The sequence below is a fragment of the Coregonus lavaretus genome (assembly GCF_964263955.1).
Source record: "Coregonus lavaretus genome assembly, chromosome: 18".
Taxonomy (NCBI): Eukaryota; Metazoa; Chordata; class Actinopteri; order Salmoniformes; family Salmonidae; genus Coregonus; species Coregonus lavaretus.
The window spans coordinates 10,750,584-10,765,173 of NC_140005.1; the positions used below are offsets into that span (position 1 = coordinate 10,750,584).

The 14,590-nt window shown below is 42.6% G+C and overlaps 1 protein-coding gene across 1 annotated transcript; it reads left to right on the forward strand.

Moving 5' to 3' along the window:
* The first annotated feature begins 1,262 nt into the window (after positions 1 to 1,262).
* Positions 1,263 to 14,055, forward strand: LOC311145527 (saposin-C-like). The gene is made up of 4 exons (XM_084181792.1): positions 1,263 to 1,378; positions 3,104 to 3,207; positions 11,709 to 11,795; positions 13,702 to 14,055. The coding sequence occupies exons 1-4, from the start codon at positions 1,327 to 1,329 to the stop codon at positions 13,861 to 13,863; spliced, it is 405 nt and encodes a 134-aa protein (XP_084037918.1). The 5' UTR covers positions 1,263 to 1,326; the 3' UTR covers positions 13,864 to 14,055.
* Positions 14,056 to 14,590: the final 535 nt, after the last annotated feature.

Sequence of the window (14,590 nt, forward strand, 5' to 3'; positions counted from 1 at the left end):
GTTAGTCATGTCCCAGTCCCAGGCCAGGACAAGGTTTGTCTACTCCCAGCCAATTATTCTCCCAAACCTCACCATCTTCACTACCCACCTGCAAAAGTATTTTTAGGCCGCAGGTCGGGTAAGCCGCCACCTGTCACCTTGATAGACATTAACAAGCTTCGGATCTCAGAGCGGTGGAAGGGAAAGGTCTGTAAAGTGCTTGGGAAGAGCAAAGGTGCTCGACGTTGTATGTCGTTGCCTCAATCCGACGATCAACAAGAGGCAGGGCACGCGATGTTCTGTAGAAGCAGATAGACGGATGACACCCAGGGGTGTCTGGGTACGTCTGTCACATGGGTTGTAGCTGTTATCGCTAAGACAATTTAAAAACCTCTGTTTTAAGTGAGAAGTAGGCATTGGTCTGAAGCAAAAAAAGAAAGGAAATTCACACGAGCACCACAATGCCTACTTCACCCAAGCTCTACCAAGGTTTTCCAGCACACAGCTTTGACCTACTACAGTAGCTATGTTGATCTATTGTACTTCAAACAATGTGTATGCAGGTTGCTTATGATTAAAACCTTCTCAAACAGCTTAATTCATAATCTTAGAGGAGGTGCTCCCACAGTAATTTAATTTGTACTGGATACAAGATAAAGTATTGGATTCTTCACACACCACACTAAGACATTATCCCATTCCACTACCTTTTCAAGCTTTTTTTAATCATATGAAAGCAAGCTTTGCTTACAAGACCATCAGGCTTGATTGATTGAGCTGTTTTGTCTTGTAGTAATGTTGATAAAAGTCACCTTGTCCTAGAGAGATTTACAAGGTAAACAAAACATCACGCCAGGGTAAGCCTACACGAAACACAGCCCTTATTTTAAGTGTTTCTAAAATCCCCTATGGGAAAAATGAATGGTGGAAAAACGATTGGAACCATTTCCCTGTTTGTCCGCTAGGTTTAATGGGTATTATAACTCATACTATGGTACTCTATGAGATGCATTTATGGATGATAAAGTGAACTTGCCATTTCCAAAAAGTTTAGTGGGGATGCCCTGCTTTGAGATCTATTGCCTAGGAAAGGGCTCTCCAACCCTGCTCTTGGAGAGCTACCTTCCTGTAGGTTTTCGCTCCAACCCCAGTTGTAACTAGCCTGATTCAGGATATCAACCAAATGCCATGCCAACCACGCCCCTTCCCCTCTGCAACGGCAACCAATCAAGCCAGAGGCAATGGGTAGAAAAGAGCAGACGCTGTGTGCTATTGAACTGGGACCAAGTTAACTACACTGGCTTACAAGAGCTGCTTTATTATCCATTCTATCTATTGACTGAGGAGATGAGGGCTGTCTCTCCTGTCATCAATATGGGTCTTCTGCTGGTCTGTGCAGGTAAATATGTGGATCTTCTTTGGTGAAATATGGGTGAAATGTCAGGAATATGAACTAATGAAATCTAGCTTTAGGGTAAGTCCATTTTAATTCTATACATGTTTGCCCATGGAAGGAGTAGTCAGAAAGTAACATTTTGGACCTGAGTGCCAAAACATTCAGGAGACAAAGGTGCTCAAAGTTAACCTATTTTGCATACCCCACCATATCATGAGACATCCATGTCTTCATCACTGGAAAAGATAAACGGTTGAGTTTGATATAATTTAAAAGCTTACAAAGTGTTGTCAAACTAAAGTATTTTATTATGTCTTGAATTCTTTTTTTTTTTATAAAGAATTGTCATTTTGAAAACCGTTAACGTCAATTATCTATCAATTATCTAAAAATGCTTTCATATTCACATTTGTTGTAGCTTAGACCCTATTTCAAATCATCTGAGCTTTTTGTGTTGTGCCCGCCATCGGTTGAGAGACAACATGCTCTTGAATACAGTATGGGTGTTATTTAAATCATAGAAATATAATTCATAGAATGGACCTATCTCTTCAGACCACTGCAATGTAAATGGTAAACCATTGACATTTTCATTTAATTGAAATTGTAACTTCTAATTACTACCACAAAGATGACCGCCGGTCCACCCGCCGCCAAATGTCAACTTAAATGGTCATGTCTATTATGGTATCTTCTATGATTTCAATAGGTTTCCTATGGAGGATTGACAGTATAATTTAATACAACAGATATTCCCATTCAAGTCAACATTCTCTGATGTGTGGACCTCCAACCATCTTTGTGGTACCATTAGAATATTTACATTTAAATTAGATTCACATTTTAGTGCATTTATCAGCCAAAACATGACATCCACCCTGTCTTCAAGAGCATGATGTGTCTCAACCGATGGCGGGCACAACACAAATACCTTAGATGATGTAAAATAGGGTCTAAACTACAACATCTGTGAACATGAAAAAATCATCGATATTAAAAGGAAAAAAATATTTCCTTTTTATTTTAAAACTTTTTCCCCCCAGAAATTATAAAATATTTGACAACCCTGTTTGTAAGCTTTTCAATTATATTAATCTCAACCGTTCAATATTTCCCAGTGATGAAGACATGGATGTTTCATGGTATGGTGGGGTATGCAAAATGGGAGTATTTTGAGCACCTTTATCGCTTTAATGTTTGGCATTCAGGTCTAAAAAGTCACTTTCTGAGCAAATATGGAAGGAATCCTTAAAATCAAAAGGGGTGCTGTCAAAAAGTCATTGAATCCAAATGGATTGACCATTTAGCTATTGTAAAGAATTCACTGTTGTCACGATCGTCATACATAGAGGAGGACCAAGGCGCAGCGTTGAAGGCGAACATATTTATTAAATTAATGATCACACGATCAAAACAACAAAACGATGACGTGACAGTCAATGGTAATACACAAACCAAATACGAACAAGAAACCACAAATAATGAATGCCTAATGGCTACCTAAATATGACTCCCAATCAGAGACAACGAGCTGCAGCCGTCTCTGATTGGGAGCCACCCTGGCCAACATAGATATACAACAACTAGAACATAAACAAATGAAAACTCACACCCTGGCTCAACATACTAGAGTCCCCAGAGCCAGGGCGTGACAACTGTTTTTAACAAATATCATAAAATGACAACGCTAATATAATCATTTTTTTTTTGTGGGGGGGGTGTGGGTAGCCTTTGCTCTGTCCTTCAACTCTCAAGGTGGGGGGAATCTGAGAGAGGAGGAGGAGGACATGTGGGGGGACTACCTAATGGACAGAGAGGACAACCATGCCGAGGTAGAGTTGGAGACATTTCATTGTATTGTATTAGTGAGTACCCCCAACAGCAAAACATTTTGTTGTAGCCCCGGACAAAAACACCTGATTCAAGTCATTGAGGGCTTGATGACTAGTTAATAAGTTGAATCAGGTATGCATGTCCGGGACTACAAAATAATGTGCACTATTGGGGATACTCAAGGACTTTAGTTGAGGAACACTGCCCTACACCATACCCAGCTAGCACATTTGGTTCCTTGGAAGGTGTGGGTACGTATGTTTTTGGTTTAACATTGGTTGTGGGAACGAAGCCATAGGTTTCCTTACCAGTAAACAATAACTTTTGTTTTACATTCTGAGAACATTTTGTCTGTTCTGGGAACATTTATTTTTAGGTTGCAGGGAGATTCTGAGAAATTCTGGTTCCTTAATAATGTTTTTCTGGGAGGTTATATTAATGCTTTCAATAAGACTTTTAATAACACTGCTAGCTTATTTATTTGAACTCCAAGCACAGATAGGACACACAGAAATTCCTTAGGCATTAATCATGCAAACACATTTATTTTTTATTGTAACAAGACATCTTTTTCCATGGAATTAGTCCACTGCACCACCAGGATGGAGCTGCATGCCATGTTTTTTTTACGCATACAAAACTGTACATTTTAATCTATTAAAATAGACCCAATTTCAAAGGAAACAAGCACTCATTAAGATCAGGTGTGGCCAATTAGTGGGCACAGCCAACACACCTGAACAAATCAAATCCTGTTCGTCACATGCGCCGAATACAACAGGTGTAGACTTTACAGTGAAATGCTTACTTACAGTGAGGGAAAAAAGTATTTGATCCCCTGCTGATTTTGTACGTTTGCCCACTGACAAAGAAATGATCAGTCTATATTGTGGTTAAATTCAAATATACTAATTGACAAAAAACCTTAATTTTTTGACAGAATGTTTAAAAAAGGTATAATCTTCGTAAATGATATCATCGGTAGGACTGGTGGAGTTATGTCGCACATGCAGCTAACAAAAACATATGGAAATGTCTGCTCTACCCAAAATTACAACCAAATAATTGCAGCCTTACCGCAAAAGTGGAAGAGGAAAGTTGAAGGGGGAGAAAGTAAGGAACTTGTCTGTCGGCCTTGCATTAAAGAACATAATTGGTTAAGGAAAACTGTGATAAATAAAAAAGTATATCAGTTTCACTTAAGGACCAAAGGATTGACAGCCGTCCCATATAGATTGCAAAATAGTTGGGAAGAGATCTTTGATGTACCGATCCCATGGCATAGTGTTTATGAACTGACACGCAAAACGACACCGGATTCAAAAATTAGAATCTTTCAATTTAAATTATTATATAAAATTCTTGCTACCAATAGAATGTTATTTATATGGGGGATACAATCTTCCCAGCTCTGCAGATTTTGCTGTGAAGAGATAGAATCATTAGATCATTTGTTTTGGTTCTGTCCATTTGTAGCTTGTTTTTGGACACAGGTCCAGGAATGGCTAAAGGATTGCAATATTTACCTGGAACTAACCTTGCAGATAGCATTACTGGGTGATCTGAAAAGTCATAGTCAATCAATCAATAATATAATAATACTTTTAGCAAAAATGTTTATTTTTAATTCACAATCTGTAGAAGCAATGAGAATAGAAAGGTTCAGAACTTTTGTAAAACATCACAGTACAGTTGAAATATATATGGCAAATAGAAATCCTATATGGATGGTGTTAAGAGATAGATGGGAGGTATTGAATAGAGTTGAAGGATGGGACTAATAACAAATAACAACAAATAATAACAAAGATAGCTAATAATGTAAGCACACTGTGTCCATAATAAGTATATAGGTTGTATGTTGGGAGCTTTTGGAAAAGAGCACAGTTAGAAAGATATGGCATTTAGAAGCAAACCGGATGGACATCATGAAAATGATCGGAGAGGTTGAGAGTAGAAGAAGTTCAGGAGCAAAAAAATAAATATATATATATATATATATATATAGAGAATTATTGTAAAATTAACTCTGTCCATAAGGTGTAGATAGTAAGTATAGACCGGAAGTAGAGGCCTGGGCGTTGTTGTTCACTAATTTACTCCAAGTAGGGAAAGGATGGTGGGGTTGAAAAGTAATAAAGGGGAATATATATATAAAAAATAAAAATAAAACATGGGGGATTGGAAGTGATGCAGACAATTACATTGATAGAAGATACAATCTATCTGCAATATTAAGCTGATCCATCCCCCCCCCCCCCATAAAAAAAAAAAAAAGAAAAAAAAAAAGAAAAAAAAAGAAATGATCAGTCTATAATTTTAATGGTAGGTTTATTTGAACAGTGAGAGACAGAATAACAACAACAAAATCCAGAAAAACGCATGTCAAAAATGTTATAAATTGATTTGCATTTTAATGAGGGAAATAAGTATTTGACCCCTCTGCAAAACATGACTTAGTACTTGGTGGCAAAACCCTTGTTGGCAATCACAGAGGTCAGACGTTTCTTGTAGTTGGCCACCAGGTTTGCACACATCTCAGGAGGAATTTTGTCATTTTCATTGGCAAACTTCAGACTGGCCTGTATATGTGCTTTCTTGAGCAGGGGGACCTTGCGGGCGCTGCAGGATTTCAGTCCTTCACGGCGTAGTGTGTTACGAATTGTTTTCTTGGTGACTATGGTCCCAGCTGCCTTGAGATCATTGACAAGATCCTCCCGTGGAGAGTTTGGAATCTGATTGATTGATTGCTTCTGTGGACAGGTGTCTTTTATACAGGTAACAAACTGAGATTAGGAGCACTCCCTTTAAGAGTGTGCTCCTAATCTCAGCTCGTTACCCGTATAAAAGACACCTCGGAGCCAGAAATCTTTCTGATTGAGAGGGGGTCAAATACTTATTTCCCTCATTAAAATGCAAATCAATTTATAACATTTATGACATGCGTTTTTTCTGGATTTTTTTTGTTGTTATTCTGTCTCTCACTGTTCAAATAAACCTACCATTTAAATTATAGACTGATCATTTCTTTGTCAGTAGGCAAACTTACAAAATCAGCAGGGATCAAATACTTTTTTCCCTCACTGTACAAGCCCATTCCCAGCAGTGCAGAGTTAAAAAGTAACACACATTTTGCTAAATAAAAAAGGGAACTTGTAACTCAATAAAAACAATAAACGAGGCTATATACAAGGAGTACCAGTACCAAGTCAACGGGCAGGGGTACGATGTAGTTGAGGTAAATGAGGTAATATAGTATGTACGTGTGGGTAGGGGTAAAGGTGACTAGGCAATCAGCATATATAATAAACAAAGTAGCAGCAGCGTATGTGGGAGTGTGTCTATGCGTGAGTGTGTGTGCCGTCAATATGCGTGTGTGTGTGTGTGTGTGTGAACATGCGTGTGTGTGAATGTGTGTGTGTGTGTGTGTGTTGGAGTGTCAGTGTAGTATGTGTGAGTGTGTAGATAGAGTCTAGTGAGTGTGCATAGAGCCAGCGCAAGGGAGTCAATTTAGATAAATATATATAAAAAATAATAATAAAGGGGGTCAATGTAAATAGTCCGGGTAGCCATGAGATTAACTGTTCAGCAGTTTTATGGCTTGAGGGTAGAAGCTGTTCAGGTGCCTTTTGGTCACACTCCGGTACTGCTTGCCGTGGGGTAGCAGAGAGAATAGTTTATGACTTGGGTGGCTGCAGTTTATGACAATTTTTAGGGCCTTCCTCTGACACCGCCTGGTATAGAGGTCCTTGATGGCAGGGAGTTTGGCCCCAGTGAACATACTTAACAAGATAGAGGACAGAGAGAGTTTTGTTCATGCTGAGAACGGAATGTATATGTTTTTAAATAACATTCTTAGAACGTTCTCTGAACGTTACTAAAGTTTTGTTGTGGTTTTTATGGTTTTCTTAACATTCTCGGAAAGATTTGAGAACATGACTAAATAGAACCATGAAAACAACTTTAGGAAATGTTATGCTGAAGTACTGAAATTCCCACAGAAGAACGTTGCTTCTTAACGATTAAACAGGCAAAACGTCAGTATAGAGACAAAGTGGAGTCGCAATTCAACGGCTCAGACACGAGAAATATTTGGCAGGATCTACAGACAATCACGGTCTACAAAAGGAAAACCAGCCACGTCGCCGACACCGACGTCTCGCTTCCAGACAAACTAAACACCTTCTTCGCCCGCTTTGAGGATAACACAGTGCCACCGACGCGGCCCACTACCAAGGACTGTGGGCTCTCCTTCTTTGTGGCCGATGTGAGTAAGACTTTTAAGCGTGTTAACCCTCGCAAGGCTGCCGGCCCAGACAGCATCCCTAGCCGCGTCCTCGGAGCATGCGCAGACAAGCTGGCTGGTGTGTTTACGGACATATTCAATCTCTCCCTATCCCAGTCTGCTGTCCCCACATGATTCAAGATGGCCACCATTGTTCCTGTACCCAAGAAAGTAAAAGGTAACTGAACTAAATGACTATCGCCCCGTAGCACTCACCTCTGTCATCATGAAGTGCTTTGAGAGACTTGTCAAGGATCATATCACCTCTACCTTACCTGTCACCCTAGACCCACTTCAATTTGCTTACCACCCCAATAGATCCACAGACGATGCAATCGCCATCACACTGCCCTACCCCATCTGGACAAGAGGAATACCTATGTAAGAATGCTGTTCATTGACTATAGCTCAGCATTCAACACCATAGTACCCTCCAAGCTCATCATTAAGCTCGAGGCTCTGGATCTGAACCCTGCCCTGTTCAACTAGGTCCTGGACTTCCTGATGGGCCACCCCCAGGTGGTGAAGGGGGGAAACAATACCTCCACTTCGCTGATCCTCAACACTGGGGCCCCACAAGGATGCGTGCTCAGCCCACTCCTGTACTCCCTGTTCACCCATGACTGTGTGGCCAAGCACGCCTCCAACTCAATCATCAAGTTTGCAGACGACACAACAGTAGTAGGCTTGATTACCAACAATGACGAGATCGCCTACAGGGAGGAGGTGAGGGCTCTGTGAGTGTGGTGCCAGGAAAATAACCTCACACTCAACGTCAACAAAACAAAGGAGATGATTGTGAACTTCAGGATACAGCAGAGGGTACACCCCCCTATCCATATCGACGGGACCGCAGTGGAGAAGGTGGAAAGCTACAAGTTCCTTGGCGTACACATCACTGACAAACTGAAATGGTCCACCCACACAGACAGTGTGGTGAAGAAGGCACAACAGAGGCTCTTCAACCTCAGGAGGCTGAAGAAATTTGGCTTGGCATCTAAAACCCTCACAAACTTTTACAGATGCACAATTGAGAGCATCCTGTCGGGCTGTATCACCGCCTGGTACGGCAACTGCACCGCCCGCAACTGCAGGGCTCTCCAGAGGGTGGTGCGGTCTGCCCAATGCATTACCGGGGGCAAACTACCCACCTTCCAGGACACCTACAGCACCCAATGTCACAGGAAGGCCAAAAATATCATCAAGGACATCAACCACCCGAGCCACTGCCTGTTCACTCCGCTATCATCCAGAAGGCGAGGTCAGTACAGGTGGATCAAAGCTGGGACCGAAAAACAGCTTATATCTCAAGGCCATCAGACTGTTAAATAGCCATCACTAGCACATTAGAGGCTGCTGCCTGTAGACATAGTCTAGAAATCACTGGCCACTTTAAGAAATGGAACACTAGTCACTTTAATAATGTTTACATATCTTGCATTGCTCATCTCATAAGTATATACTGTATTCTATAATATTCTACTGTATCTTAGTCCATGCCGCTCTGTCATTGCTCGTCCATATATGTATATATTCTTCATTCCATTCTTTACTTAGATTTGTGTGTATTGGGTATGTGTTGTGAAATTGAGAGATATTACTGCACTGTCGGAGCTAAAAGCACAAGCATTTCACTATACCTGCAATAACATCTGCTAAACACGTGTATATGACAAATAACATTTTATTTTATTTGAACAATTTGAGAACATTACTTTAAATAGAACCATGAGGAAACCTGTTGGAAATGAAATTCCCACAGAAGAACAGTGTTTCTTAACACTCTCTGAACATTCCTGATGTCAAACCAGTTGGAGAACGTTCCTAGAACATTACCAAAATGTAAATGTAACCATGTTTGAACTTTTTGGAAACCTTATGTCAAATAATGAAATAACAAGAAAATAATGTTTTTGTTTTGTGAAGGCCCATAAATATGCTGAGAATGTTCCAAAGCCAACCCACTGGGCACACACAGGTTGAATCCATGTTGTATCCATTTCATTTCAATGAAATTACGTTGAACCAACGTGGAATAGACATTGATTTGACGTCTGTGGGAAGCAACTATTGTCACGATCGTCTAATGAGGAGGACCAAGGCGCAGCGTTGAAAGTGAACATGGTATTTATTAAACTGATCACACGATCAAAATAACTGACGAAAACGTGATGTCTCTGGTACATACACAAACCAAAATGAGAACAAGAAACCACAACACAAAGTGAAAAGACCGATAGTTAAATATGGCTCCCAATCAGAGACAACCAGCTGACACTCGTTGCCTCTGATTGGGAGTCACTCAGGCCAACATAGATATACAAAACATAGACTTACACACCCTGGCTCAACATAACATAGTCCCCAGAGCCAGGGCGTGACAGTACCCCCCCCCAAAGGCGCGGACTCCGGCCGCGCCAAACAACCACAACAGGGGAGGGACCGGGTGGGCACTCCGCCTCGGCGGCGGATCCGGCTCCGGACATGACCCAGGCACGGGTTGTGCTGGACTGACGACGCACATCCGTGGCTTGATGCGTGGAGGAGGAACGGGCCGGACCGGGCTGACGAAGCGCACCCCTGACTTGGTGCGGGGAGCAGGAATGAGCCGGACCGGGCTGACGACGCGCACCACTGACCTGGTGCGGGGAGCTTGGATGGGCCGGACTGGGCTGGCGACGCGCACCACAGACTTGGTGCGGAGAGCAGGAACGGGCCGGACAGGGCTGACGAAACGCACCATAGACTTGGTGCGGAGAGCAGGCACGGGCCGGAGAGGGCTGGCGACGCGCACCACTGACCTGGTGCGGGGAGCTTGGATGGGCCGGACTGGGCTGGCGACGCGCACCACAGACTTGGTGCGGAGAGAAGGAACGGGCCGGACAGGGCTGACGAAACGCACCATAGACTTGGTGCGGAGAGCAGGCACGGGCCTGACAGGGCTGGCGACGCGCACCACAGACTTGGTGCGGAGAGCAGGAACGGGCCGGACAGGGCTGACGAAACGCACCATAGACTTGGTGCGGAGAGCAGGCACGGGCCGTGCCGGACTGACGACGCACACCACTGGCTTGGTGCGGGGAGCTTGGATGGGCCGGACTGTACTGGGGACACACACCACTGGCCCTACACCGGGATCTGGAACGGGCCGGACCGGACTGGCAACACACACCAGTACCTCTCGCCGTGCCTCTACTTCCTCCATCCCCTCTTCGACCAGTGGCCCCCGTAACCCGGCGGCCTCCTCCGGCAACCCACTGGGCCGCTCTATCGCGGCCTCCTGCTGGTCCGACGTCGTGAGCCCCCCCCTAAAAATTTTCTGGGGTTCTCTCCTCCCCGTGGGCCAGGCCTCCATCATTCTCGCCCACCTCTCGCTCCTCTGTCTCCAACCCTCGTCACTCAGCTCCTCAATGGGCTTGACCCAGTCGAAGCTGCCACGGAGATCTGCCAGCGCTTTCCCTGGCGATGGCTCCTCGACTCGCTGCTTGGTCCAGTTGAGGTGGTTTCTTCTGTCACGATCGTCTAATGAGGAGGACCAAGGCGCAGCGTTGAAAGTGAACATGGTATTTATTAAACTGATCACACGATCAAAATAACTGACGAAAACGTGATGTCTCTGGTACATACACAAACCAAAATGAGAACAAGAAACCACAACACAAAGTGAAAAGACCGATAGTTAAATATGGCTCCCAATCAGAGACAACCAGCTGACACTCGTTGCCTCTGATTGGGAGTCACTCAGGCCAACATAGATATACAAAACATAGACTTACACACCCTGGCTCAACATAACATAGTCCCCAGAGCCAGGGCGTGACAACTATCCTGCACCTTTCCAGAAAGTTGTGGGAAGGTTGTTTGCAAAATAACCATAGACCAACAACTCTCTCACCAAGCTCTAAGAAACATTTGGTTCTCAGAACATTATATGCTAGCTGGGTAGCCTAAAGAAATTGGGGTTTGCATGTGGTAGCATGAGAAACGGTAGCATCAGTGCCAGTCTGTTTGTGCTACCATCCCAACTCCTTGTCACCCATTGTCAAGAGAGCAGAAACAGACTAAGCCTAGTGGTGCTTGTTTTAATGAATCCCAAAGAAAGAAAGAAATGTGCATCTAGGTTAATGTTATTATTTGGTAATACCACTTTGCCATGTAATATTTAAGTATATACCTGGTCATTTTTGTAGCCTAAAATGTCTCCCTCTCCCTCAGATCAAAGCTGACCTTCCAGGTACCTGCTATGTGTGTAAGCTCATCATCAAGAAGGTCAAGGCCAAGCTGAATGGTGATAATAACAAGGTAATGATAACAGATTGCTCACCTTCCCTTTTACAGTCACATAATAATCTTACAGTGGGGAAAAAAAGTATTTAGTCAGCCACCAATTGTTCAAGTTCTCCCACTTAAAAAGATGAGAGAGGCCTGTAATTTTCATCATAGGTACACGTCAACTATGACAGACAAAATGAGAAAAAAAATCCAGAAAATCACATTGTAGGATTTTTTATGAATTTATTTGCAAATTATGGTGGAAAATAAGTATTTGGTCAATAACAAGAGTTTCTCAATACTTTGTTATACACCCTTTGTTGGCAATGACACAGGTCAAACGTTTTCTGTAAGTCTTAACAAGGTTTTCACACACTGTTGCTGGTATTTTGGCCCATTCCTCCATGCAGATCTCCTCTAGAGCAGTGATGTTTTGGGGCTGTCGCTGGGCAACACAGACTTTCAATTCCCTCCAAAGATTTTCTATGGGGTTGAGAATTGGAGACTGGCTAGGCCACTCCAGGACCTTGAAATGCTTCTTACGAAGCCACTCCTTTGTTGCCCGGGCGGTGTGTTTGGGATCATTGTCATGCTGAAAGACCCAGCCACGTTTCATCTTCAATGTCCTTGCTGATGGAAGGAGGTTTCACTCTAAATCTCACGATACATGGCCCCATTCATTCTTTCCTTTACACGGATCAGTCGTCCTGGTCCCTTTGCAGAAAAACAGCCCCAAAGCATGATGTTTCCACCCCCATGCTTCACAGTAGGTATGGTGTTCTTTGGATGCAACTCAGCATTCTTTGTCCTCCAAACACGACGAGTTGAGTTTTTACCAAAAAGTTATATTTTGGTTTCATCTGACCATATGACATTCTCCCAATCCTCTTCTGGATCATCCAAATGCACTCTAGCAAACTTCAGACGGGCCTGGACATGTACTGGCTTAAGCAGGGGGACACGTCTAGCACTGCAGGATTTGAGTCCCTGGCGGCGTAGTGTGTTACTGATGGTAGGCTTTGTTACTTTGGTCCCAGCTCTCTGCAGGTCATTCACTAGGTCCCCCCGTGTGGTTCTGGGATTTTTGCTCACCGTTCTTGTGATCATTTTGACCCCACAGGGTGAGATCTTGCGTGGAGCCCCAGATCGAGGGAGATTATCAGTGGTCTTGTATGTCTTCCATTTCCTAATAATTGCTCCCACAGTTGATTTCTTCAAACCAAGCTGCTTACCTATTGCAGATTCAGTCTTCCCAGCCTGGTGCAGGTCTACAATTTTGTTTCTGGTGTCCTTTGACAGCTCTTTGGTCTTGGCCATAGTGGAGTTTGGAGTGTGACTGTTTGAGGTTGTGGACAGGTGTCTTTTATACTGATAACAAGTTCAAACAGGTGCCATTAATACAGGTAATGAGTGGAGGACAGAGGAGCTTCTTAAAGAAGAAGTTACAGGTCTGTGAGAGCCAGAAATCTTGCTTGTTTGTAGGTGACCAAATACTTATTTTCCACCATAATTTGCAAATAAATTCATTAAAAATGATTTTCTGGAGAAAAAAAATCTCAATTTGTCTGTCATAGTTGACGTGTACCTATGATGAAAATTACAGGCCTCTCTCATCTTTTTAAGTGGGAGAACTTGCACAATTGGTGGCTGACTAAATACTTTTTTTCCCCACAGTATGTTAGGTTTTACACTCTTAAATAAATATAATGCAAATATTAACTTTATAGTGTAAACACACCAATCTCATCAATGTACAGTATATTATAGCCATAATAAAGCCTAGTCCGGGTCATATTGACATTATTGAGAAACCACTTTATACTGCTATATCTCTGCAATTCTCACAATGTTATGTAAGTAACTGAATTTGTGTCACCAATGACACAAAACAACACATATTCTGTAAGTGATATATCTCTCTATATTTTACTTGCAGGATGACACAGCTGCTGCGCTGGACTCTATTTGTGGCAGCTTGAGAATGCTCAAAGGCATGTGCAAGAAACTGGTCAACAAATACAAAGTTAAACTGATTGATGCACTTGTCGGTGATGTGGATGCAAGGGATGCCTGTAAGACATTGAAGCTGTGCAAATGAGATACCATTTACCCATGATTGCCCTGGGCACAGGTCTGAGCATACATGTTCTGTCCGTTTCTTTCAGATGAACACGCTGTCATAGCTTAGCTTTACATTATTTTCATAAACAACTGTCAAGATGGAATGGCAGTCTTTAAAGTCACTTGTATTGCTACTGCAATTTTCATTGAATTAAATACTGAAACATTCAAAACGGTCTCCTTCATTTCACAATAAAACCCTTGCTATTAATGTATACCATCTCCCTGGAATGCATTCTAGAAAGAGGGGCTTGGTGTTTCCCCTTTTGGATACTTTACATTGGAAAAATCAACCGTTGAATTAGGGCTCAATTCGTGGAATATCTAAGTTATAGCTCGATTGAAATTTAAAGGTAAGGTTCCTGCGTCCACGGAGACTACGTTCACAGTAAACTATGCATATGTCGGCTCAATCGGAAATTACCTTCACATTTTAAAATGGATCTTCCGTGATACTTCCGTGATACGGATTGAATCCAGCCCTCAACTGACAAATGGTATATTCAGTGCTTTCAGAGTACCACTATAAATGTAACCACAAGTCACGCTGTAGTACATAACGTTAGTCATGGTAACTGCTAACGAGAAAGGGTTGTAGTAACTACTAATGATTTGAAGGGTGTTAGTGGTCCATGTACACTGCTCAAAAAAAATTAAGGGAACACTTAAACAACACAATGTAACTCCAAGTCAATCACACTTCT